This window comes from Perna viridis, chromosome 1 (assembly GCF_037379345.1).
Source record: "Perna viridis isolate PV_CMFRI_1.1 ecotype Kerala chromosome 1, ASM3737934v1, whole genome shotgun sequence".
NCBI classification, from domain to species: Eukaryota; Metazoa; Mollusca; class Bivalvia; order Mytilida; family Mytilidae; genus Perna; species Perna viridis.
Window position 1 is genome coordinate 13550166 of NC_142445.1, and position 27700 is coordinate 13577865.

Here is a 27700-nt window from a genome sequence, read left to right on the forward strand (position 1 = left end):
TGAAAAGGTGGGTGCCCCTGAGGTTTTTAAGAATATAAACAGGCAATGAAAAAAAGATTTATACGAATTTTATGTAATCCAAGATGCTGTTTAAGCTTCTAAAGAGAGTCGCTAAAGATTTTGGTAATGATATTGACTCTGATGGCTTTCAAGCATTAGGTTGTTCATGTGGTTTTCGACCACGTAGACTTTGTCTTAGGTTGAGTGTTAAAGAGACCCATAACATTAACTTCACTGCTTTGAGGACTTGACGATAGATTCTCAACACCTTTGATGTTATCATTACATGCAGCCGTAAGGCATTTCAGTACCAAGCTCCCTTACCCAATACATTTCTCTTCCTGCACGGAGAGGTATCCTAAGCGGTGAGCTATTTGTACGGTGATAAATTGTCTGAATGTTGCGTACATTCATCGACAATCACCGGTCATGAATTGGTATGTTGAAATGGTTACATTATATAGAATTATGTAATGTAGATCTTTAGCATCGAACCGATGTTTCATCTTGGCATAATACAGGTTTAAAATAGAATAAAACATTTCCAGGCACGTGTACTATGTTAAAAAGACGAAAAAAAAATTCTCAAATTTCTTTATATGTTTTATTTAAATTAATTATAAACTGGAGACGATTGTGAGCAAAGGTAACTATGGGAACACTGGTTACTGACGTGATTCTACTAAATCAGTTTTAATTCTGATTATAGTTAATTGCTCCAATACGAAATTGAAGATTAATTTATCTAGGACTCACACAGACATAATCCAGAATTCATATAAAGCAGCTAGTTAGTAGTAACTATAGACACTTTGGCCGTGTATTTAATCATTTATTTTGGTTATTTCCCATGTCTAGTCATTATCCATGGATTATATTATTTTGATTACTGTACCTGGTGCCTTGATTCCACTCACTTCGCACACTGAAATACATGTATAAGGGAAAGCATTTACAGTTAATTTTAATAAGTGAATTTTTTAGAAGTTGAATGCATTTTTGTTATGCATTGCACAATTTTCATAAATTCTCCAAGCTTAAGAACACAAAAGTTGTCACAATAAGTCGTTCTTTCTTGTGAAAAAAGGGACACTCCATAATGTAATGAATTAAAAGGAATACATTTATTATAGGTAGCTTTAGTTCATCTCTATCGGGCCCCGTTCCTCAGACATGCTTTAATTGACAGCTAATATATGGTTTGTGAAACTGTTGATAAAAAAATCAAATTTTCATCATGCACTTAAAGCACAAGGGCTTGCTCTCACTATCGAACACGCAGACCCACTAGTATAATTATGCTTAAAAGTCAGACGCTTAAGATCTATAGCAGTTGAAACATTTAAAATAATCAATAAGCAAAATCCTGTATATTTACAAAATGTAATAAATGTGAAAAAAAAAAAAAAATAAATATTCTTTTTGATATTATCTAACAGCTGACATTACAAATGTTCGAACAACAAGTTATGGTTTGAAATTATTTAGATACTTTGCAGCAAAAATGTTAACTGAGTTACGATGAATTATAATCAATTTTTAAAACTTATTAATACATGGAATGGCAATAAATGTCTGTCTTTAATATGTAATTATATGTATGTCTGTATTGTTATATACGCTAATATTTATAGTTGATTATACAAGTTCAACTTACAGTGCTTGCTGAAAGGCTTAAAGTCTATCTGATCTCTGAATGAATTGGATATTTTGGATTTAGGTTATGCGCTGGAGCAGGGCTTAATATTACTTATAAAGTCCATGTCAGGAGGATTTGTTGCGTTTCACCATATCCATGTATATGTTTTTCTGTTGGATCCCGGAGAATTTGCATAATTTGTTCGAGATAGTTTGAGCAATTACAATCGCCTTGATAACTTCCGGTAAAGAAAGACATTTGTCGATTTGACAACAAGAAAAACAAAAAATTAATGGTTTTGAAATGGAAATGCGATCATAGATGTACTATTTCCATTAATCAAAATGATTAGTTCATTTGACAGTGGCAGATTTTTAGAAAACCACGGTCCTTAAGAATCAAGTTCATGGCACTGGTAAAATGACGTATACATGTAGCTGTAGCTTAACTTATCTTAGGCTCAGATCAACATACTTTGTAAAACTTAAATAGAATTTTAGTATTTGCTATGTCATCAATGAGCAACAGTTCCAACATGAGTGATAAAATTAACAACACTGTGCAGTCAGTGAAGTCTGGATTTCAGTACCATTGTTCAACAGGAGATTTAATGGGACCACTTGGTCTAATGGTTCAAGGATTGCTTGCTTTCCTGGCATTTTCCTCTTTAATAGGTAAACATATACACAGTGCATAATGTAAGAAGAAGCTTATAACCAAGTGTGATTTTTTTTTCACTTTGAAACTTCAGGGGTCTAGAATGATTAGTATGAAGCTTAGTCTGAGATTGCTCTGACATTAAATGGCTGATTTGCCAGACAAGCCATTGGACATCTGAGATTGTCCCATATGGAAAATACTGGATTTTGCTGGAAAACCAAAATTCTATAAATTAAAAGAAAGACCGTTATTTGTTGTTACATGTATATCCGACAACACTATTGACATATTTTTCACTCTATATGAAATTTGCACACTGCTTAGTGTTACAAAATTCACAATATTTGACTCTGTAATCTTGAACCTCATAAGTTTGAGGTCACAATATTTTGGTATTTAAAAAAAATTTTCATTCTAAAAACTCAAATTACTGCAGAGAACCAAACACATACAAAATGTACAGGTGATAATGTTAATAGTATAAACCGTCATGACATACCTACATGAACAATGTAGTTGTAGCTTTTCTAAATGAAAAAAAAAGTATTAAATTTAAGTATTAAATTTACACAAGAAAATCGGTGAACAAATCGAACGTTTTTGATACCGGACAATCTTTGAAGTCCCACAGCCCCAGCTTGTCTGGCATATGAGGCATTGGATGTCAGAGCAATCTCAGACTTATATCAGTTACATTTTTGTACATTTACCTTGCCATTCAAGCAGACTTTCTCACTTTGTCAAGCTTTCTGATTTTTTCTGCTACAAATTTTAAGTATGATGCTGTTGTTTTTGAGAAAACATTTTTTTTAAAAAGTTACATCTCCCCCAAAATACATCATAACATGTACCTACAGTGTAGATGTTCAGTTCATACATGTACATTGTATACATTTGTAATTGTATCCTGCAGGTTTCATCATTTTCTGTATATATTCGGTGTCTGCCAGGGTATTTACTTTACGATATGAATTTTATAGATCTTTGACATTTCATACCCCATGGTGACATAACACAAAAGGCTGGCTTGGATTGAATTTAGAGGTGTAACTTTTGAACTGTTTAGGAATTATGGAAAAAGGGGCCAGAAACAAACATTTTCATTATGTCTGGACAACTTGACTATGAATGATGGATCTCTTTGGAATTGTACCACAAGTTGCCGAAACACAAAAGGAGGCTTAGGGGGATTTTGAATGTTGTGACTTGTACTGTTTAAGAATTAGAGGCCAAAAAGGGACCAGAAACATGCATAAAGTTTGCATTATATTTGAAAAATAACTTGGCTTTAAATGAAAAAAAAACATACACTTTGATTTAGAATTGAATTCTTATCCTGTGTCAAATATTTTATCACAATCAAAATTCATATCTATATAAAGCTTGAATAGTGTGTTAATACTAGGCCATGGAAAAATGTTCAAGGTTTGACCTACAGTAGTTGTATCAAGCTGTGCCTTGCAAATCACTTTATTTAACCATACTGTTGAGTTGTTGTATTTCTACCCTATAAATTCTAGATATACATTAACCCTCAAAAGTTCAGAACAGATATGGAATATTAAGGCAGTCATAAACAACACTTTTTAAGAGCTTATTTTTGAAATAGATGCAATATTCATCGTAATTTAATTTGTAAATTTACAGAACACTTAGAGTATTCTATAAAGCTTAAATCTTTTGGCTAAACGTGTGGTCTTGCAAGTCTTTGAAATACTTATTAAAAGAAATAACTGACCTTCCAACAAAACTGAATTAAATTCCTGAATTGTTTGCTGGATAGTTTGTCAGACAGCCAAAAATATTCAGACAGACTTTCACTGCCTTTGGTCTTGCAAATTTCCAGAAGATTTGGACTACTTTGCATACTTAAAATACTCTCATAAAGCTGAATGACATATGTTCACATAACAGTTTTTGATGTGGGAAGTATAACAAACTTTAATATATAGATATATACTTATGTATATATATATATAAGTTATGAACACCATTGTTACTCAACAGATTTGTTTCTATATTGCAGCAAAAAGATATTGTGAACCAAAGTATGAGAGAAGACCATGGAAAATATGGTAATTATATTTGGTTCTCTATTAATTAAAAAGTAATAAGGCCATAATAGAAATATCATGTTTTTACTTGCTTTCATCATTACATTATTTCAGTATCCTTTGCTAATTTAAAAAAAAAATATGATAAATAAAAAATAAAATATGAAATTTTGATATGGTTGAATAAGTCAATAAATTTTATTAGCCCTGCATATGCACATATTCTGCATTCCTGGCTATGCAGCCATATAAGTTGATATGATATTATAAAGGTGCAGGGAGGTATGATAGTTTAATAACATGGTAAAGAAGACATCATGGATTTTCTTTCTGTGATGTCAGGTTAAAAGTTCAAAAATTTTGGTCATAACACTCCCTTTTAAAATTAAAATTTTAATAATAATGCTCTCAAATTAATATATTTATAAGATACTCTTTGTTAGATTATCCTGGAGACAATCATTTTTACTTTCCATTCTAGGTTTTTTGACACTTCAAAACAAGGCTTTGGGGCATTCATCATACATTTTGCCAATGTTTTTCTTGCTGATATGTTTCAAGGAGACCCATGTACTTGGTTTGTATGATATTATTTTAACTTGTAAATATCACCCCTATAGAACTTGAGAATGTATAAAATATTAAATAAGCTTATGCCTGGACATGTTTCAGTTTATCAAACCTTGAATAAACTTGCACAAAAGTTAAAAATAAAGTTTTTAATGTAGCAAAGTATTGATAGAATTTAGTCAAATTTCACTTACTTTAATCATACAATTTCCATTAATCCCTTGAACGTCTCTGGAAGTTTTGAATTTACAAACATTACGCAATTAAAGATATTACTTTTGTATGCTTAGAAAAATTTAGTGAAATAAGAGGAACTTCAGACAACCCAATCAAAATGCTTAAGGTATGGAAAATCGGCACCTTTTCTTGAAACTGTTAATTGTTTTTTTGTATATTGTCTTTATTTGAATGTCCATCCTTCTGAAATATCCCACCCTCAATATTTAAAGTGGCACATTTTCTTCATGTATTAGTAAAAAAGAAATTGACAAGGATTGGTACTACTTGGTCTTTGGTAGAATACATTACCACAATTGTTTTTTTTACCCTTAGTTCATACTTTTTTTTATGTTAAATACCAGTAGATTTTCCTTGTATGATTTGACAAAAAATTACAAATGTGAAAAAGATTTGTACATGAAGAAGACAGACATGTAATTCTTAAAAGTATCTCAAAGATATATGTTGTCTTGAAATTACAGATTAATCAAAGCCAATTTAGGTGGTTCATGGCTTTGCTCATTTAAGTAAATGTATGCTAATGTTCTGTCCTGTGCTTGCACTTAAGGTTGTAATTAGATACGTGGCATCATTTTAAGTTTCACTGTTTATTTTGTATTATGAACACACATCTCAAGGTCTATGGAAATATTAGTCATATGAAAGCATTTCTATTTATTTTACAGGTATGTTGTGAGCTTCTTACTGGATTCTACTATTGGATTAATTGTAATCTACATTGGTCTGAAGATAACACAAATTATTGTTAGAAAGTATAAGTGTGAGACACTGATATTTGGAGAATATGGTATGTTTAGTGACCTGTTAATGAAAGAAGTTATGCCAGTTTGTTCTTGCTGTTCCTTCCAATTCAACATTTACATTAGTTATTTGATAAACAAATCTACTCATACATGTGCAGCTATATTAGATGTTTGAAATCTACTCATCTTTAACATAGTGTCATTGAGGAAATGGAAAAGTTAAGAATGAAAAAGAATGACAGATTACAGTCTGCTAAATTTTGAAAATTTTTTTTCAAAATAAAGAAGTTTGTTTTTTCTCCTCCAGATTTGTGCCTGTTTATAAATCATTTTAGTCCTGCTTAGGCCATGGGTCCACTATGGTGTAGCATTTATGCCTATACAAAAATGTACTTGTACTTTATTTATATATATATGTGTGTGAAGTGGTTTTTATAAATTTTGATTTAGAAAAGTTTTGGGAAGAATCAGTGCTACAGCTAATACATACTGAATATTACATGTCAAAATCTGAATAGCATGCTGTATCAACCAGAGACTCTTATAACACCCCAAGGGCCACCAGCCCGAGGGGTGATATAGGTCAGGGGTTGATACAGCATGTGATACAGATTTTAATATGTCATATTCATTATATCATATATTTTAACCGTACTTCAAGTTTAGTCTGTGAATGGGTGTGATATAAGGTATGCGATATTGGTCTAGGTGGTGTAATATAAGGTATGCGATATAGGTCTAGGTGGTGTGATATAGGGTATGCAATATAGGTCTCTAGGTGTAATATAGGGTATGCAATATAGGTCTCTAGGTGAGATATAAGGTATGGGATATAGGTCTAGGTAGTGTGGTATAGGGTATGTGATATAGGTCTAGGTGATATGGTTTAGGGTATGCGATATAGGTCTAGGTGGTGTGATATAAGATATGTGATATAGGTCTAGGTGATGTGATATAGGGTATGCAATATAGGTCTAGAGGTGTGATATAGGGTATGGGATATAGGTCTCTAAGTGTGATATAGGGTATGCAATATAGGGTAGAGGGTATAGGGTTTAAACAAACACTTATAATGCATATACAAAAACATTATATTTTAATCTGAATATATGACATAAGGTGATACCCAATTCTGAATGTTTTGTTGGCACTGGTTGTGATCAGTGAAATAGTGTAAACCTATTGAACCTATTAAAATTTAATGTAAACATGACATATTCTTTTGTCCTGATATCTCTATACTTAATGTGTATAATGTTTTGTCCTGTAAGACTTGGCTCAGACATGTGATTTTTCTATTTTTCAGGGAGTCCACCAAAATGTAATGCTTTCATAGGACAGTGTGGTTTGTATATACTGGTGATGATAATTGAGAAGATATTAATGACACTGCTGATATTGTTCCATTTCTGGAAAGATGTAAGTATGAATTAGCTTGGATGACATCAATGTAATATCATATACAATTCTCTGATTTATTACATTAATCAAAGCATGTATTAAATTCTGGTACAGGTGTCTGATTATTCATCAAGAATTCTGCTAAAATCAACATAAATGTCTTTAATTCAGTATTTGTAAATGGTTGTTCTGTGTGATTAAGGATAATACACATTTTTAGCTCACCTAGCCGAAGGCCAAGTGAGCTATTGCCATTACTTGACGTCCGTCTTTGTTAACAATTTTTCAAAACTCCTCTCCTTTGACCCTATTTGACCAATTGGAACCAAACTTACTATGAATGTTCCTTGGGGTATTGTGCATAGAACTGAGGTGGGGATTTTCAATCCATTGAAAAACATGGCTGCCGTTACTAAAAATAGAACGTAGAGGTTGACAGTAGTTTTTCGCATATATCTCCATATTCTTTAAATTTAGCCAAATTCTGACATGGTTAAAATCTTCAGCATGGTGAGGTTTATCCTTGGTTAAATTTTCATTTTAATCTGTTAACCCCAGTTGGAGTTATTGCCCTTTTTCGACGTTTTTTGCAAATTTTAATGTTATTTCTTTCAAAAATCTTCTCCTCTGACATTACTTGACCATTTGTAACCAAACTTGGTATGAATGTTCCTTGGGTTATTGTGCATAGAATGGTTGTAGGGATTTTTGATCCGTCGAAAAACATGGCGGCTGTTACTAAAAATGAAAGATAGGGGTCAGACAGTAGTTTTTTGCATATATCACCATAACCCTTAGGTTTAGCCAAATTCTGACATGGGGGTTAAAGTATTCAACATGAGTAGATCTATCTGTGGTGAAATTTTCATTTTAATCTGTTAAGCCATGAAGGAGTTATTGCCCTTTTTTTGGCGTTTTTTTTTTTGCTACTTTTGATGTTACTTCTTTCAAAAATCTTTTCCTCTGACACTACTTGACCAATTGGAACCAAACTTAATGAATGTTTCTTGGGTTATTGTGCATAGAACTGATGTGGGGATTTTTGATCCGTTGAAAAACATGGCCTTTGTTAAAAATAGAACAAAGGGGTCAGACAGCAGTTTTTCACAGCAAAATTATTTCTATTGCTGAAATGACCCTTATTATGATAGTTCTACCAAAGTCTTCTTGAGTCAAAATTGTTGGACAACTCTTTGTTAAATTTATTACCCTTGAAAGACGAACTTTAACCAGGTGAGTGATTTAGGCTTCTGGGAGCCTCTTGTTTTCAGAAATTATGGATGTGTAAAATCAGACTTTTCACTCACAAACTTGACATGAAGTACTTTGGACTTCTATATTTTTATGTGTGAATCATCCGATTTTACTATACAATGATAAATTCTGGAAAAAAACCATTGTTTTATCCTATAATGAAATTCCAACAGAAAAATGGATATCTGAAATACTCAATGTCCTCAGTTTAGCAAATCTGAAGCATTTAGATTATTTTGTTTTTAATTAATTGTTTTTCAGGTGAGAAAGTTCATAATGTCACCAGTCAAAGATCCGAGGGTAGAATTAGTCATAGTAATGTTTATAATACCTCTTGTTGTTAATGTAAGTTAAATGTTAGCTATTTTATGTCCAGACAACAAAATTAGAATTGGGTGCTTATAATTATATTAATATGGGATGACATGATGAAAGTATAAACATGTCCATAATGATACTTTTGAAGATTTAATTTTCATCGGAAACTACTTTTATGGTTTATTTTCAGTCCCAAAAAAGAATATCGAAATATTTGGCTGTAACAGAATCCACAAAATAAAAAACATTTTGTAATATACAAAGTTAGTAATATACAATGGAGTTAACTACTGGGAAAAAAATTGGTTGTCCATTTGTTGAATGGCCATTACCTGATGAAATGTCAACTTGACATAACTTAAGTGTTTTGATTTATGTTTGATAGAAAGTTGATGTCTCTTTGTTAATTGTCCATTTACCTTCCCCAAGAATGTTTATCTGATGATTGTCATTTAATCCAGAAAAGGCAACAAATAAATCCTGAAGTTGACTTAATTTCTCACTGTAATTTACAAATTAAAAAAAAATAAGTGTTATGTTATGAACATCTTGAAAGGATTTTGATTTTAATTCATACCACTTGATGAGTAAGATAAAGATGTTTTTTGGTGTTCACTGCACTTAAAGTAACTTAATCACTGGGTATACATGTACATACATTTTTCTATTAAAATGTATTTTTAGGGAAGATATCTAAATTTATTAACAGTTTTTTTTTTAAATCTCAGTATATTCTATATCTAATACTCTTTTCATTTGATAAGATATTGTATTGTGTTGTTATGAATTCTTTTGACTTCAAAGTCAAAATTGAAGCATTTTGGAAAACTTACTGATATATGTATTTTGTCCACTTATAGAGATATTAACATGATGTTTTATTGCATGAATATGCCTAAGGGATTTAAGTTAATATTATTATTTTCTGAGAAAACCATACTATCTTTTACAATCTTTAAAATGATAAGAAATTCAAGAAAACAGGTTTGGAATATATGATTTTGTCTTTTCCAGGCATTTATATTTTGGGTTGTTGACAACTTCCTCAAGTTAAAGAAAAGAGGCACAAAAACAATATATGTAACAGATAATGACCCTTCAGTTACTTACCATAGGCGATCAGAAAAGGCCAAATCTTACAATAAAATTGAAAGATCTGAAGAATCTGATTTACTTGCCTCTACAGATGAAGAAATTGATATCAGACACAGGTCAAGTTCTATGGATCATTTATTATCATGATGTTACAGGAAGTTTTAAGAAAGAGAGACAACTCATTGAGATGGTTGATCATGTGATAGATTTGTTTGGTTTTGTCTTAAGATTTGAAGTGAGATATTTTGGTGCTGATGTTTATGTATGTAAATGTGTGTAAGAAACCAAACATGACAATTTAAAAGTGCAATGTTGGTAAGTATGCCATGCTTTTGGGCAGAAGTCAGTATTATTGAATTTTAATATAATTTCTTTTTCCAGAATGCATGTAAAATCATTTGTGTGTTTTAAAATTACAATTTTCTAGAATTGAGAACTATAAATGAAATATTGCTGTAGAAACTGATTGGCTATGCTCATCCAATATTCATTATCTTTACTAATTGGATATAAAAAATAACAATTTAAGATTTGAAACCCAACATTGAATGCTGCTTGTACTTAGATTTCTAATTTACACTCAGGTTTGTAAACTTAGGATAAAGTCTTTTTTCGAAATTACATGATATTATTTTTGTGTAAACATATGAACTCGCAGTAAAAACACTTATATAATAAAAATTTGCCTTCAATATGGCTGGCAAAAATCAAAGTACTTACTTGGTTCTCAGGCTTTCATTTTTCTCTATTTAGAGAGTCTTAAAATTTATATTTACAACATGCATAAAGTAAAAGCAAAAAAAACACATCCCTCTGGGAAAGGCAAAAAGCACCATATCACATTTTGGAATAATGAGAAAGTAAGAAGAATATATACCTTTCTCATTGAATTATGTAAAAACGTCGTTAGAAGCAAGAAAGTTGGGTTAATTAAGATAATTTAATTTTAACTACTATTGTTAAGTATATATAGAGGTAACAAAAAGATTCATTTCTAAATAATGTAACAAAATATTTCAGGTATTGATATCATAACAACTAGGACCAACAACCAAACATCAACTATCTCTGTGGCTATGAATGATTTAATGAACATTTTAGGGTTAGATATATGAAAGTCCTAGTTGTGATGCTTTTAACTTGCAGTTAGTGTAGATTCAGTTGAAATACATTGAAGAAGTATAGGATGTTTATTTTCTGTTAAAAAATGAAGGGGTTTGTTTACTTTTGCTGTTTTAACAAGTGTATTTAAAATAAGATATTAGAATAAACTTTTTTCAAGTGTTAATCACAGAACTACTTTTTTATGATAGTTATATTAAATTCTTGTTGGGTAATAAAACTAGTTGAAAGTGTACTGTGTTAGTATTCATAATATAGACTGTATGGTTTTACTTTTAGAGGGTGGTCTTTATAGGATTTCAATTAGAGGAAAGGGAGTATTCTCAAATCAACTTTGTAAAGCACATGAGATGATTAGTATTTGTTTAGATAACTTGAAAGTTTTGTAGTTGCAATTTACAATCAAATAATATATTTAGAGAGGAAAGTATATATATAGTTGCTAAAGTAAATTTAGAAGTTATTACAAATAAAGTAACAAGGTTTTAAGAGAGTGTCCACGCAAAAACTGGGCACTGGGTGGCACATGACAAATTTTGTTTTAAATAAATTGTCATTAATGCATCCTTTCTCAAAGTTGAATGTTGGTTTATGATTAACTGCAATGATTAAAGAGAAAAAATTGAATTGAAACCGTCGAAATTCATTACTCTTTCATTTTGTGCAAAATTTGGTTGCTTTCCTTGGGAACTGTAAAATTATTTCTAAGCCATCCATTAAAGATTAAAATAAATCTTTGTAATATTGGACATATATATGAATTAAAAATTACATTGGAATAAAAAATTCTGTTGGATAAAATTTACTATGTGCCATCCATGTCATAAAAACTGCCTGGTTTCTAAATGGACAATCTCTTTGCAACTGATAAAACTTTGCAAATTAGAAATTTATCTTTTATTAACCAAGTAAGTAATACTTCATCTAAACTAAAGTAGGTTATGAAGTTCTAAAAATTTACATTATGAGTGCAATTAATCATTTTAAATTTTGACTTAATACAGTTGATTTTATTTTAGTTGATTGAAAACATTATTGTTATATTTATTATAAATTTGATTGATCTTGCTGCTTAACTATGTAGTATATAAACTGTAGTGCTAATCTGCTAGTCTTGAAAATGTAAGGTATGTACTGTTTTCAATTGTTTGTGAATTGTACTGATTATGTACATTCAGGATATGAAATTGTTTTCTCATTACATCTATTGACAGATTGCCATCCTAAGTGTGTGAGCACTCTGGATTATCTGTTCTTAAAATAATCTACTTAATATGCATTCATTGCTCTACTACATACAATGTATAAATGATAATACAAGTCATCTTGAATTTATCTTTCAAGGATATACGAAAAAAATCATTCTTTATTCTCATATTGTGTAGAATTTATCATAAAGATGCATATTTGAATGCAGCTTTTAAATTTGAAAAGAGGTTACTGATCACCAATCAAGAAATATTTGGTGTTCATTTACAAGTTATTTCTCTTGACATTTATTAAAGATATATATTTGATCAACTTATTGATTTATTTAAAATTTGGTAATTATGATGTGAAAAAAATTGTACATTTGTTTTTGTAGATGCTAAGTTATGAGCTCAGAGTTAGTATTTTGCTGAATTTATTTTAGTGGTTCTAGAGAAAATAAAAGTATGTCAAAATTAACATCCCATGAAAATAACCTGCTGTACATTACCATCAAAGCTGGCCATTATGGTAGAAGTGTTAAATATTGTATACATGGTGCTACTGAAAAACTTGCTGTTAACATGATTGAATGAAAATGTGACCAGAAATGTTGTAGATCACATGTCTTTAAATGATCACATGATATAAGTTCACTCGTTTTTTAATACAGATATACGGAAATCTTGACTACCATATATGAATAAAAAGCAATTTGGAACAATGACAACCCAATTTGTACTTGACTGCATTTGTCAGAGGCACCAAATCTCTTTTCAACTTCTCTTTCTTTCCGAATACATTAATTAAACTGTTCAACTATACAATATAGAAAATTATTATTACATGCCAAATAAGTGATCTGAAAAATACATTTATTTGTTTAAGTTTTTTTAATGAAAAAAAAGTCAAGTGTTCACTTTAGAGATGCCTCCTGTCTTTTTTAAATCTTGCAGGTGATTTCTATGATGACAATATATGATATAAGACAGTAAATCAAATAGAATGTTTTGCAGAAGTTTTACTTTTTAACCATTGTGTTCATCTTTCTAGTCTCAGTTAATATCGATTAATTTTATAATTTATCTTATCATTCAATTACATGTACTTAAAAATGTTATATGTGGTCTCCTAGAACAAGGTGTATCCTTAATTTTCAACAAATCTAGAAACTTAATTTAAAGAAGCTGAAGTTGACTGTCTGATAAGAAAAAAAGATGGTTGTCAATCATTAAAATGTCAATAAAATGAAATTTCTTACAATTATGGAAAGGCAAGACCTAATTTATTTCATGTTTTATTGGGTATTATTCTGCAAGTATTTCTATGATTAAAAAAAAAGAATTACTGGTATCTGTAGAAATGTTTGGGATAAATATTGTTCCAATTATTTTTGTAAATGAGTTTTCACTTTCATTTCTAAAGAATTGGAAAGATCGCATAAAACAAAAAAAATGAAGTGCTGCATTTTTGGTTTAATGTTCTCTTATTTTTATCAATAGCAGTCAACCAAGAAAAAAAATCATATACATTTATGAATACATGTGTTTTATTTTATGCTCAACTTTATACATTTAAATATTAATTTGCTGTTTTAATGAATTACTTGCTTTAATATATGCAAAATTGTGGGATATTGAAAGGATCACTTTCTCAATCATATTTGAAACTTAAGTATGCAGGACTCAGCTGTTGTTTTTTTTTAATTATAAATTCTAAAATGTGATGAATGAATGTTGGATTTTTTTATTCATAACATATTTATTTTACAACGAATATTCATTTATGTCATGGAGGTCAGTTCATTTATACACATTGCCGATATTTTTTTTTAAAGAAGTGTTGGATGTTCTCTTAGCATTCAAAGGCATAGGCATTTTCAATCGTGCTAAGTAAAAGGTTTATTAAGAATCAGTATGGATATAAGCAAAATGAGATACGTGATGCTTTTAGAGCTTTGTTGTGTAAAAAATCAAAACTAAGGGAATTTTCATTGAATTAAGTCAGTAAAATGATGGAGCTTCTATTTATATCCTCTTTTAAAATCATTGTGATAAAGTTGATTCACACAGCCAAATAAATACTACATCTGTCTGTGACTCTTTTCAGTACATGTATTTAATTTTGCACTTATTTATTCATTAAAAAAATTCATAAATTGTAGCTTGAAATCTACAGTCAGTATATGTAGCATGTTTGAAAAGGATCAAAATTAGATGTTGATGTAATGAATTAGCTACATATTGTTAATAAAATTATAGTGTACTTGGACGAATTGTCTTCAGCATAGGAATTTGTGCAGACTGTTGTTGAATGTCTGAGCAGAGAACAGGGTTGGAATTACATCAATCAAATCAAAAGCAAATCTTGCCTCTCTCCCGGTTTTGTGTTTTGTTGCTCACACAAAATCAAGAGTGATGTGAGATCAGCTTTAAATTCCATTTGAATGCCACAGATTTGATTTATATACATGTATGTGGAGCCACACAAATTATATTGAGGTACAAAGATCTCCTATGATAGTATATATAATTACAAACATTATTTACAATTTAATTATTATATTGGATAAATTGAATACAGTTATCCAAAATATTTGCATTCAATTCTTACCTATCAAGCACATGCTTTGACAATCGAATACTCGAAAGTGTGTAATGTTTATATTGCTTTTTTGTAGTGGTCAGTTTATATTATTTGATGAGTAACATGATTTAATTGCCAAAATTTAGTTAAAATATTTATGTTTGTATTACACTGTTTAATTTTTACACTTGGCTTTATGTGTTCAATTTTATGTACGTGAATCAGTTTTAAATCTCACCATTTTGTTTTGCCTTGACTCAAAGCCGCAAACTAGCCCAAGCATAAAAAAGAAATCAATTAAAAAAAAAAAGAAAGGAAGAAAAGAGGTTAATATTTTTTTTCTCTGAAGACTAACGGCTTTAAAGATCATAACTTAGTTAGAATTTAAGATCTGAGAATCATTGTACACTTGGCAATCGCTTAGTTTGCTAGTTATTCACTATTATTTATACGTTTGACAAAAACTGTTAATAACTTGTCTTAATTTACGAATGTAATATTACAAGAAATTTCTTCCCCATATGGACACGTTTAATGATTTTGAACATGGACTGAATTGTGTGTTTTGTTACATTTTTCATATGTAAGCTTACTATGTTATAAAATGCCAAAACTTAATTTTGATAATAAAATATATCAAAATGCATTATTCTGTATGATTTTATTTGACATGTTTCAATATAATCCAAAAAAATTTTCATATTCTTATTTATTATTCTCGTCAACAATAATTCATAACTACGTTTTAACGTCCTTGACTACTCTTTCGAATTTCAACTTGATACATAACATAGGCGTTTGATCATGCACCTTATATGGGAACGTTACAGAAAAAAATGACGATGAGGTTACAACACATTCCTCTACCCTGATCGAGGCATACAATCAGAAAAATACATTGTTGTACAAAAAAAAAAAAAAAAAAAAAAAAAAAAAAACGGTTTTATTTGATCGTAAATTTATTTCAACAAACTATCTAGCATTAAGAAAACGAACTGCTCACAAAAAAATTACTCACAAAAGTTCATTGCATTTCCAAGTCTGAATATGAAGGTGAATACGAGCTGTTATTACGTGTATGCTTTTTACATTTAAATGAAAGAAGTGGGTTCATTATTTTATTTCAAATCATTTATAGATGTACTGGTATAAATACGACTATGATTCTTAAATTCAGTTTCACCTCTTAACCGATAGAAAGAAAGGGAAAAAATAGTATGGAAATGCCCATGTCATGAAAGATTACACTACTGACAAAACAAACGAGATTAAAAAGATTGCATTTAGTCTGCAAGATACAAAGACGACATATTCTTCAATAAAGAGTAATCAAGGGAACCAAGGTTATAGCGGTAATCAAAAGAATGTAATCCAGGGACAAAGACCAGACATGGAAAACAGACATACACAACAAAGAACATAAAGTAACTAAAATCATACATACAAAGTAACAAAAGTAAATGAGCAACTCGGACTCCACTAAAAACTGGGAGCATGGACCAGGTGCACCGGTAGGGTAAGCGTCCTCTGCTTTTTTAGAAACACCCGCCGAGTTGCTCATAAAAAGTCAAGTCCGGGGTAGACAAACGAGGAAAGAAAAACTATGACCCGTTGAATAAATCAGTTTTCATGGTGCTGATGGATACACCATAACGTTCCACGAGTTCATGATGACGACCATAAAACTTCTGTAGTGATGACTTCCAATCTTGTAGCAACATAACCCTGTTCCAGAAGCCTATTTGTTAGAGTTCTAGCGAGATACAAAAAGTCTGCGTAGTCCCGGCAAGCTCTGGCATAACGTATGAGTTGTGATATGAACAATCCATACGCAGGAGCCGAAGGGATGTTGCCACAGATGAAAGGAAAGTTGACAATTCTGAATGAAAAGTCATCACGTTTGTCGTAAAGTTTGGTCAATAGTTTTCCTTTACCATCGATTTCTAAGTGTAGGTCAAGATATGAGGCTGACTTCACAGTGTCTGTAGTATCTTTTATCTCAAGATCTTTTGGGTAGATGCGATGTATCAAATCTTGAACTGATTGTCTCCAAAAGATCTTTTGAATTTTTCAGGATTCACATTGAATTAATACCACTACGGGAGTAACAAGTGTTGTGGTAGGACTGTAGACCCTCTTTGACAGTTATGAGTATAGAAATTAAAAGTTTTGAAAGAGGTTTGGAGGTACATTTTGCAGATCCAGCTATGAAACGTTATTTGTATGGATTCTTGTGAAGTTTAGGAATCCAGTACATAGACGGTAAATCACAATCATCGTCCTTGGTAGAGAGACCAAAAGAGGATAGCACAGATTTATGGTTTTCCACAATCTCTTCTTTGGAAAGAGTGGTAGCAGTGTAGGTCTTATCACTGCTATTATTTTCTACGTCTACCTCTGATAATAAACATTGGATATAAAACGTTTTGCAAACAAAAACAAAAAAATAGCAATATTGAAACTAGATATTCAAATTCAGACTTTTAAATTTTAAACTTTTAAGTGAATAACTCAAAACTGTAACTAATTTGTTTTGAACTTGACATTGGAAATCCTACCGCTGATAGTTATTTTTCCTCAATTATCCATATTTGATTTCTAAACAATAATTACTGTTCGAGTAAAATTTCATTGTAGACTTTGTAAAAATACAGCGTGACTCGCCTTTTAAATATTTAAAGTTTGAAATGTATTTATCAAATTAAAAGAACGAGATTTTTTCTTGTTGACGTTTGCTAATTTTACACGGAAACTTTCTAAAGCAAGTATATCTAGGTAAGAGTTGTTTTCGAACATTCATAATTTAATTTGCTTTTATTTGCCTTTTCCATGTTTCATAACCATTTTCTATCAATTCCATTTCAAGATGTAGTTGATATCTGAAATATGTAATTCTCACCTATTTCAATTTAGAAGCATGTCAAAGAGGGTCTACAGTCATACAATAACTCTTTACTCCCGTAATGGTATTAATTCAATGTGGATCCTGAAAAATTCGAAAGATCTTCTAGAGACCTTAAATTCAAGTTTATTATCAGAATATAATAGCATTAAAACCTATGATTTATACTTCTGTTGCCCATACTCAGTTAAAATCCCGACATATATAGTTCTTGGTAGAGGTTCTTCATATTTTGTAAAAAAACTAAATCCGAATATACAGAGGAAGATGTTTTCGAAATGCTGGAATTTTTGATCGACAACATTTTGTCCAGTGTGGTGGACGCGTTTTTCAATACACGGTCGGCAATCCAATGGGAACAAATTGTGCTTATCTACTTGCTGACCTATTCCTTCACTCTTATGAGGCTAACTTTATACCTGATCTGATCCGAAAGAAAGAATAATTTTTGCTATATAGATGACGTATTATCGTAAAACAATCCTAATTTCGGGGATTTGATACATCGCATCCACCCCAAAGAACTTGAGATAAAGGATACTACAGATACTATGAAATCGGCTTCATATCTTGACCTACACCTTCTCAATGGTAAAGGAAAAGTATTGACCAAACTTTACGACAAAAGTGTTGACTTTTCATTCAGAATTGTCTACTTTCCGTCCATCTGTGGCAACATCCCTACGTATTAAGTGTTCATATCACAACATATACGCTATGCCAGAGCTTACCAAAACTACGCAGACTTTGTGTATTGCGTTAGAATTCTAACAAATAGGCTTCTGGAACAGGGTTATGTTGCTACAAAATTGAAGTCATCACTAGAGAAGTTTTATGGTCGTCATCATGAACTCATGGATCGTTACGGTATATCCATCTCTGCCATGAAAACTGATTTGTTCTACGTGTCATAGTTTTCCTTCCTTTTTCGTCTACCCCGGAATTGACTTTTTATCAGCAAATCGGCGGGTGTTTCTCGAAAAGCAGAGGACACTTACCCTACCGGTGCACCTGGTCCATGCTCCAAGTTTTTAGTGGAGTCTAAGTTGCTCATTTGCTTTTTTTACTTTGTATGTATGATTTTAGTTACTTTATGTTCTTTGTTGTGTACGTCTGTTTTCGATGTCGGATTTTTGCCCTGGATTACATTCTTTTGATAATCGCTAGAACCTGTAGTTTACAGCTACATAAGAAAAGTCTGTATTTTCGTTATGGGACTTCGAAAGAAAATCCAGTTGGCTTGTCAATATGTTTTATTATACAGAAACAAAGAAACAAACGATCTATTATACAGTCGCAGTGTTGCTCTTCTACAAATAAAAGTCGTACATGTAACCGTATAGAATATTGTCAGTCTTTGAGAAATGATAATAAAACCGATACTTTTATTTGTTGATAGATATTCATCAAATGTTTATCAAACTCACACGACAAAAAGTCTTCCATACTTAAATTTGGAACAATCAAATAATGTGAGCTCAAGGAAATAGAAAGAGATGATTTGATTCACAGTAACACTGGCATACACACATCATAGAAATAAATCATGAAAGCAAACGTTAAGTTGTTAATTTTTGCAGCAATCAAACAGCAAAGAAACTTCAACACACATTCCAAAAGAATGTTAAACCATGGTTAAGCTAAGAGTTGTGATTACAACGCTATATGTCTTTCTTGGCTATCATCTTGAAAGTAAGTATACATATGTGATGATTATTAAATGGAATTTCAAGGAATATTTTATATTACATGTTTTATAAATTTCATTTATATTAATACAAAAGCCGTACGGGAATGTGATTTAAAATTATTCAAAAGTCACTGATAACTTTTACGAAAATATAAAGCGGAGCAGCAGAAAACTTTTCAAATTCAGCCGCAGAACTTTAATTTCTAGCAAAAATTACAATGCATGTTTTCTCACCTGTATTTTCTCATAAATTAATGCACTTTTAAGTATTGTAAACCTTTTTTTGCGGATACCCTTTTTTCGCGTTTCAGGATATAAGTAAATTCAATTTTGATATAATTCATTTTCGCGACGAACACACTCTCACATTTTCCAAACGGTGGGACTCTTTTGCATCGATTTCATATTGCAATATTTTCTTGCTAGGAAAATGAATGGAATAATTTTTTTTACATAATAAAATAAATTGATTAAATACAAAGGTTCTATTGATGGTATAACAATAGGAAAATGTTAAAAAGGGTAGGACATTTTTCGGGCAGCTTATGTAAGCTATTTGATTTTTAATGGTATGAAATCCAATCTGATGAATGCAATAATACAGACAATAGCTGTTTTTTATCAAATGTTTTCTTTTGAATAAAAATTAGATGCTGTAGGATTGGACCGAGTTTGTACAAACGACATAACCTGTATATATCCAGGTTCCTTGGCAAAAGGTACATCGTTTTAGATATTCATCAAAACCTGCAAGAAATAATACATTTAAAAACATGTAATCATATTATCAAAGAAAACCATTAAGAAAGATATAAATTTACTGAAAAGCGGATAATCACATATACAAAAGTACTCTGACTTACAATTCAGTAAATATGTCTAAATCTAAAACAAATAAGACACATAAAAACAATATTTATGTGTCCATATGTACAGCAATAAATTTGAATTTTTCCAGCCTGCTTTTGTGGATGCCCAATCGCTACTGTTAACAGAGATTTCCTGAAAGTAAATTTTACGGCATGTGCAGATGTATTGAGGGAATGTCCTTTCTATGAACTTTGGTTGCATATTCAGTTTCTGAACGAGGAAGGAGAATACATATCATCCAACAATATCTATCTGAAAGACACCCTCAATAAAACCTACCAGGTTTGAATATTCTGAAGAATCATGATTTGATTGATTACCGTTAAAGCTAAAGTTTTCTATTAAAATAAAATAAACATTACAAGACGATGAAAGTAATGGTTCCTTATTATCAGAAACTTTCTACATATATTACATGTTTTGCATACGATTAACAAACGATTTTTTAATTTATGTTAATGTGGTAAATTAGTAAATAAAAAAACCCCATATTTTTAGATCACCTGGTCAAAGGCTATGTGAGCTATTGCCATCACTTGGCGTCCGTCGTCGTCGTCGTCGTTAACAATTATACAAAACTCTTCTCCCCTGAAACTACTTGACTGATTAGAACTTAACTTGGTATAAATGGTTTCTGGGGGTATCATGCATAGAACTGATGTGGGGATTTTGGATTCGTTGAAAAAACATTGCAGCCGTTACTAAAAATAGAACAGAGGGGTCAGACAGTAGTTTTTCACATATATCTCCAAAACCGTTAGGTTTAACTAAATTCTGACATGATTAAAAGTGTTCAGCATGATAAGATCTATCTCGGGTCAAATTTTGGTTTTAATCCGTTAAGCCATGTTGGAGTTATTGCCCTTTTTCAACGATTCTTGCTATTTTTAATGATATTTCTTTCAAAAATCCTCTCCTCTGACATTATTTGATTAATTGGAAGCAAACATGATACGAATGTTCCATGGTATATCCTGCATAGAACTGATGTGGGTATTTTTGACCTGTCAAAAACATGACAGCCGTTACTTAAAATAGAACATACAGTGTAGGGGTCAGACAGTATTTTTTTGCATATATCTCCAAAATCGTTAGGTTTAGCCAAATTCTTTCAATAGCTGAAATGATCCTTATTATAAGGACTACAAAAGTCTTCAGGGATAAAATTTGTCAGATGAGGTCTCACTAACCACTTCTAAAGTTTCTATTACTTTACATGTTAAAAAAAATAATTTTCAATGTTTCACTGTGAATTCTTAAGACAAATGACACCTGAAAGTTGCATACCATTGCGAAGCTTGGAAAAGAAGGCTTCCAAAATCATTATTCTAATGGTATGATGACCTTAGAAATTCTTCAAAAAAAATTACTTTTTTTAACTGACAGCATGGAGGCAAATCACTCACACATGTAAACAAAATTGTTGGACAACTTCTTGTTAAATTTATCGCCTTTGAAAGGCAATATTCAAACAGGCGGACGATTCAGACTCCTGGAAAACAAATGTTGGTTTCAAACATTAAATAATTCTTACATGCATCTGATGGTATATTGTTTGTTTAGATTTTTTCGCTGTCTGAAGTGACCAATAAATTTTCCGCTGATGATCCATTGTATACACACCAGCACGGCCTACAATTGGCATTTGAAAAGAAATATACAGTTTTAGTAAGTAAAAAAAAAATTATATTCTGAATTGAATAAAACAAACTATGATCAATGTTGTTATTGTATTGAAATAAATCAAAATAATAAAAAAAAAATAGTAATTCAATTTGAAAAGACTTTTACATCAGTGTTTTAATTATCAGGGATATGCTTTTAGAATAAAGAAAGGAATATATATTTTTACCAATGTCTTTGGTTTTGAAAGGTAATCAATAACAATCGTTAACTGTCGACAAAATAATAACATGTTTTAGATCCACTTTTTTATTTTTATTACTGATGTCACGGGATCTTAATTTTCTATATACATCTTAAAGGGGACTTAAGTACTTATCTAAGAATCTTTCATATGACTGATTGAAATGATACGTTTTGATTAATAAAGGGCACGTACTTAACACTAAGTTAATTCCATTGCAGTACATTTTATAATTAAAAAAATTAATTGTTACAAATATGTCATTATCATTTATAGCATGTATTTTGACGTCACATGAAATCACATGTTCCACGCAGCGGCGGACGTTTGTTTCTCTCTTACTAACCGCTGTAGACAGGCCTTTCGAAATTCTCGGGCATTATTCAAATCATATGTCGTTTGTCATTCGGAAAACGTCGCGTAAAATCATTCGCTTTTTCCCCGACTTTCCAAGATTTTTGCATTTTCTGAGAAAGCTGGCGGCAGGTCTACAATGAATTTCGAACGTTCGAAGCTGTTGGGAGCTTGATAAAATCTACGTTGAGTGTCTAACGCAGGGATAACTTGATATTACATTTTAAAGTTAATATATATCTTCATTAAGAAAACGTTCAATTGTAAATCACGTTTAAGCCAAAATTGTATTATTTTATGAAGACTAAAAGTTTGAAGCATACGTTGCTGTACTTTTTAAAATTTAAAGATTTTTTAATATTAGAATTTCATTTTATAATATTAAAAATTCATTTTCTAATATTACAAATGCCTGCTTTAGTAATGTTATAAAATATCACACATTTTGTAATATTACAAATTGATTTTGTAATATTAGAAAATGAATTTGTAATTTGTAAGAAAATCAGTCACATTTTTTTAATATTACAAAATGATTTTCTAATATTAAAAAATCGCAACTGTTTACGACAAATCCATTTTCAAATATTAGAAAATCAATTTCTTATATTAAAAAATCTTTTTTTTAATATTAGAAATTCAATTGAATTTTTAATATGAAAAAAAGTGTTTTGTGATATTAGAAATTTAATTTGTGATATTCGAAAATGAATTTGTAATATTAAAAAATCTTTTTTTTAAATATTAAAAAACACTTATTTTCTAATATTACAAATTCATTTTCTAATTTTACTAAAAATATCATCACTGATGCCAAGAACACTAGGCGTTTTTCGGCGCTCGTTATAATATTGTGGTTAATTTACTACTTTCAATTAATTACACTATTACAATTTCAGACGCTGTGACATGACAATCGATTAAGAATATGTTACACTTTTTATTCTTTTATGAAATCCATATTTCATTTTGCCAAAGTCGGATGTGAAGTCGTAATAAAATAACAATTTATCTGATAAACCAATCTCACGGGTTCTTCCACTGGTTTCCTTCTTTTCTACGATATACACTACAAGTTTGAATACAGAAATTGTATTTGGTTAGTAGTGTGGTAGAGGTGTAAACCTCGCACAGTAAAAAGTATAGAATATCATTTTTGGTATGTATGTGGCTTCGGAATATATTACATCATACTTCCCATATGCATTTTGCACGGGTATTATTTTGATTTGAGATGACGCTAAAGACATTATATATTTTCGACAAACATGAACAATGCAATTTGAATAATATTGTTTCTTAATTAAAGGTACCCTTAAGTATCGATTGACAGCGCATTATAATAAAATAACACTATAACAATAAAGTTAGAAAAAGATAGCACTAATTGATACTTTTACCTGTTTCAATGCACACTTTTTGAAGAAAATATTGTTTTAAATGACTTAAAGCACTGTTCTCCTGTTTTACTTTTTAATGAAACCCACTGATATATTTACACATATTTACAACAGCCGATCAAATAAAGACGTGACGCTGCAAATCGATCTGACGAATCTGCCCATGTGCAAATTTTTGACATTTCTGAATAAAACCCGTCGATATATATACACAGATCGTACTACATAGGGCCACAAAAACCGGGTAATAAGGTGGTAAACAAACTTCTATGTTGAATTTTATTTGCGTTTTAATAGCTTTGTCAACATTTTTAAAAACATAAATCATGCCTGTGCTTTTGTAAGCGAGACCTTCTTATCAGCAGAAAAAAATATAAATAAAATGCTGGTACCTCCGCGATACACTCTTTCCATGTCGATAAGAAGATCTGAACAATAGTTATGCAAGATAAAGGGGGTATAAAATGGTGGTCATAATCTCCATATTTTTGACTGGATTTTCATCAAACAGTCTTTGAATCACATATATTGAATTATTGTAAATAGTTTACTTGTAACGGTAATAATAAAAAATGTCAAATTCATATTTCAGATTCAACCGCATTGTACAATATGTGACGAGTCGTGCAACTTCATGGAAGATACCGGTGTGTATATAATATAACAGTTCCTTCATTACATGATACATATGTTTTGAAATGCTCTTACCTATGCATTTATTGTAGTATGGGCCCAAAAACATTATTAAAACCAACCAAAAAGTTAACAGTTGCATTTGTATTTTTACAGACAATCGAAAGTATGCTTTTGGTTAGTTGTCAAAGAGTAATCAAGGGAACCAAGACTCAAACAACACATGCAATAAAAAGGTCTTTATACGTTGAAAATCAATAATTGCAAATAGTCCTATATATTAATCAGATGCTGACTTAAATATTGACAAAGTAACATGATTCTTTACAAACCTTTTACAGAAATACCTGCAGTGAAATATAAGGAGCTAACCCAGAACATTGATCCCACTGGAAGCAAATACCCTTTGATTTTCATATTAACAGTTTGTTTTGTGTTGGCCTTATCAGTATTAGGACTATTTTCCTGCAGAAGGAGGAGGATGAAAAGATCCAGTGAACCTCACATTTGTAAAGAGCTACATCCAATTAACGTGAATAGAGATATTCTGACCCTAACGAACGTTACTATAAACAGCACACATGAAGTCTAAAAACTCTACATTTGTTCATGGAATACCCTTTAGCCACTAAAGACACTAATGGTTTTTTTTTAATAGAACAAGAATAAAGGTAGCAAATTAAGAGCATTGTTCTATCATGTGTATCAGATGCTTAAAGAAAATTTAATAGTTTGTTCTTATCAAGTTTACAGTGTGACGTTATCCAATTGACATTAGGCTTTGTTTTATTTCGTGGGACATATTTTTATTCCTTGGAAAAGAGTATTACTATTTTTTTTTCTGTGAGATAGAACTATGATATCTGTTTATCTTAAGAGCTAAACTGAGACCAGGGTATCCAATTACATACGAAACAAAATAACTTATACATTGTACTTTTCTAAATGTCGTTCAATGTGTTTTTCTCTTTTTCTGATCCGGGTAATATCAAGGACAAGGAAGTTCTACAGATAACTAAAAGGAAATAATGATCGAACTGAATAATAAAAATCCTTTTGATTAGCTTGGCGGCTCCACAAATCAGTTTACAAATCAACATTATGTTTAAGACTGAAAATAAAATCAAGAAGAGAGAAACACAACATTGTCAACAAGATGTTGTCCTGGTGGGTATTGTCACTCCAACACGAGTTCTTGATTTCGACCGTACTCTTTTAGTAACAAGTCTATACATGTGAAAACATCTCAATGTTCCAATGGATCATTTGTGTAAGATGTTCAGTATTGCACAAAATACAGGTGGCTTCGACATGCCATAATCTAAAATATTAATTTTTGTGTAGATGGATAATCATTTGTCTATTGATTTTTATCGTTTTGTCGAAGTAAGAATTCAAAATGTTATGTTCGAAGATAGGTAGTCAATACTAGTGTCACACTAATAATTAATTAATTAAATCTAAACTACCAGTCGTTTTTTTTTTCTACAAAATAATGCCTTATATACTGGATTAAGTTGATAACAAACGGGATTATCGAAAATGTGCACATATTTACAATGGAATCACTGGGTTTTTTGTTCCATTTGAAGAAGAAAAAACCTGTTTGAAGAAAAAGGCTTATTTCTATTCTTACGAATGGAATGAAACACTTGGCTTATCGAATGAACAGAATTTACTGTCACAAAAAAAGGAATGATTTAGAATTTGGCAGTTTTAAGCAATACCATACGTAATTTTATGTACCAAATAATACCAGATTATAGTTATCATTTTATAACTTTAGATGTAGTTCTTGATTTTTGTTTGCGTTGATCCACAATGAAGACAATGTATATTGTCCACCCCCCAATTTTTGGCATACACTTGTTTCAACATAGTAGGAATATAAAGAAAGTTTGACAATGGAATACCATTAGATAGTAAGAGTAATCAAACAAACCAAGGTCATAGCGGTAATCAAAAGAATGTATTCCAGGGACAAAGACCAGACATGGAAAACAGACATACACAGCAAAGAACATTAAGTCACTAAAATCATACATACAAAGTAACAAAAGTAAATGAGCAAATCGGACCCCACTAAAAACTCAGTTCCACGAGTTCATGATGACGACCATAAAACTTCTGTAGTGATGACTTCAATCTTGTAGCAACATAATCCTGTTCCAGAAGCCTATTAGTTAGGATATCAACAAAATTATGGAACACTAATCTGATTCATAATCAAGATTAGTCCGAAATATATCTTGCAAAATAGATATTACACCACCGGAACAGCTGGTACCGCAATGGTCCAGGTACAGGCACTTCAGACGAAATAAAATTAGACACTACAGAAATAACGTACAATTTACCACCAATTTTGCTAGTCTGATTTTGTTTCTATTCGAGAGATAAGATGTGTAATTAATTATGATCGCTTTCACCGGTATATCAAACTTAGTATTATCAGTTCACATGCAAATCAGTTCACATATACAATCAACATCACATGCTTCTATTTTTATTCAGAACTTATTGTTTATTTCTTTTACTTTAACAATAAATGGATACGGGGAAACTGTTTAAGAATGATGTTGTATTTGTTATATTAGAACTGTTTCAACCATCCCACCAGGAGTTCAATTCATACATCTTAAATCATTATTTCATTAAACTTTATAGTTAAGAACACCAATAAACTGGTCATACACATCAAAGTCGATGAAAGAGATTATTACAAACCTAAACAACACATTTACATACCCCTTAACCTTTGAACAACAAGTCACTTATAATATTAACTTCGAATTACAGAGAAGCTTTTTTAGGTTGATGTCCACAAATCGAGTGTTCAATTATCACATATAAACCTTCTCCGTTGACAACATTGAGTGGATTGCAACAAATTTGATCATAAGTATTACTTTTTGATTTTTTTCGATTATTCTGACGCGACAACAAACATAATACCAGTCTTTATCATTGCAAATTGAAGTCAGTTACAGTTTCCCAAATTAAAAACAACTCAATTATTAATGAGGTAACAGTAAACTTGCAAAATCTAAAAACAATTTTCCTAAAATAACATATAATTGACATACGAGTACCCCATATCAAAGTCTATGCAAA

General features: G+C 30.8%; 2 protein-coding genes across 2 annotated transcripts; both read left to right on the forward strand.

Annotated features, from left to right (window-relative positions):
- The first annotated feature begins 1853 nt into the window (after window positions 1-1853).
- Window positions 1854-13800, forward strand: LOC148627333 (store-operated calcium entry regulator STIMATE-like). The gene is made up of 7 exons (XM_088571438.1): window positions 1854-2313; window positions 4326-4374; window positions 4835-4930; window positions 5829-5950; window positions 7213-7325; window positions 8823-8906; window positions 9894-13800. Exons 1-7 carry the CDS (start codon window positions 2148-2150, stop codon window positions 10119-10121), a joined length of 858 nt encoding a protein of 285 aa, XP_088427564.1. The 5' UTR covers window positions 1854-2147; the 3' UTR covers window positions 10122-13800.
- Window positions 13801-17521: 3721 nt separating this feature from the next.
- Window positions 17522-26057, forward strand: LOC148627334 (uncharacterized). The gene is made up of 7 exons (XM_088571452.1): window positions 17522-17645; window positions 19353-19464; window positions 20113-20181; window positions 20421-20614; window positions 21896-22000; window positions 24546-24600; window positions 24928-26057. Exons 2-7 carry the CDS (start codon window positions 19404-19406, stop codon window positions 25176-25178), a joined length of 735 nt encoding a protein of 244 aa, XP_088427578.1. The 5' UTR covers window positions 17522-17645; window positions 19353-19403; the 3' UTR covers window positions 25179-26057.
- The last annotated feature ends 1643 nt before the right edge of the window (window positions 26058-27700 follow it).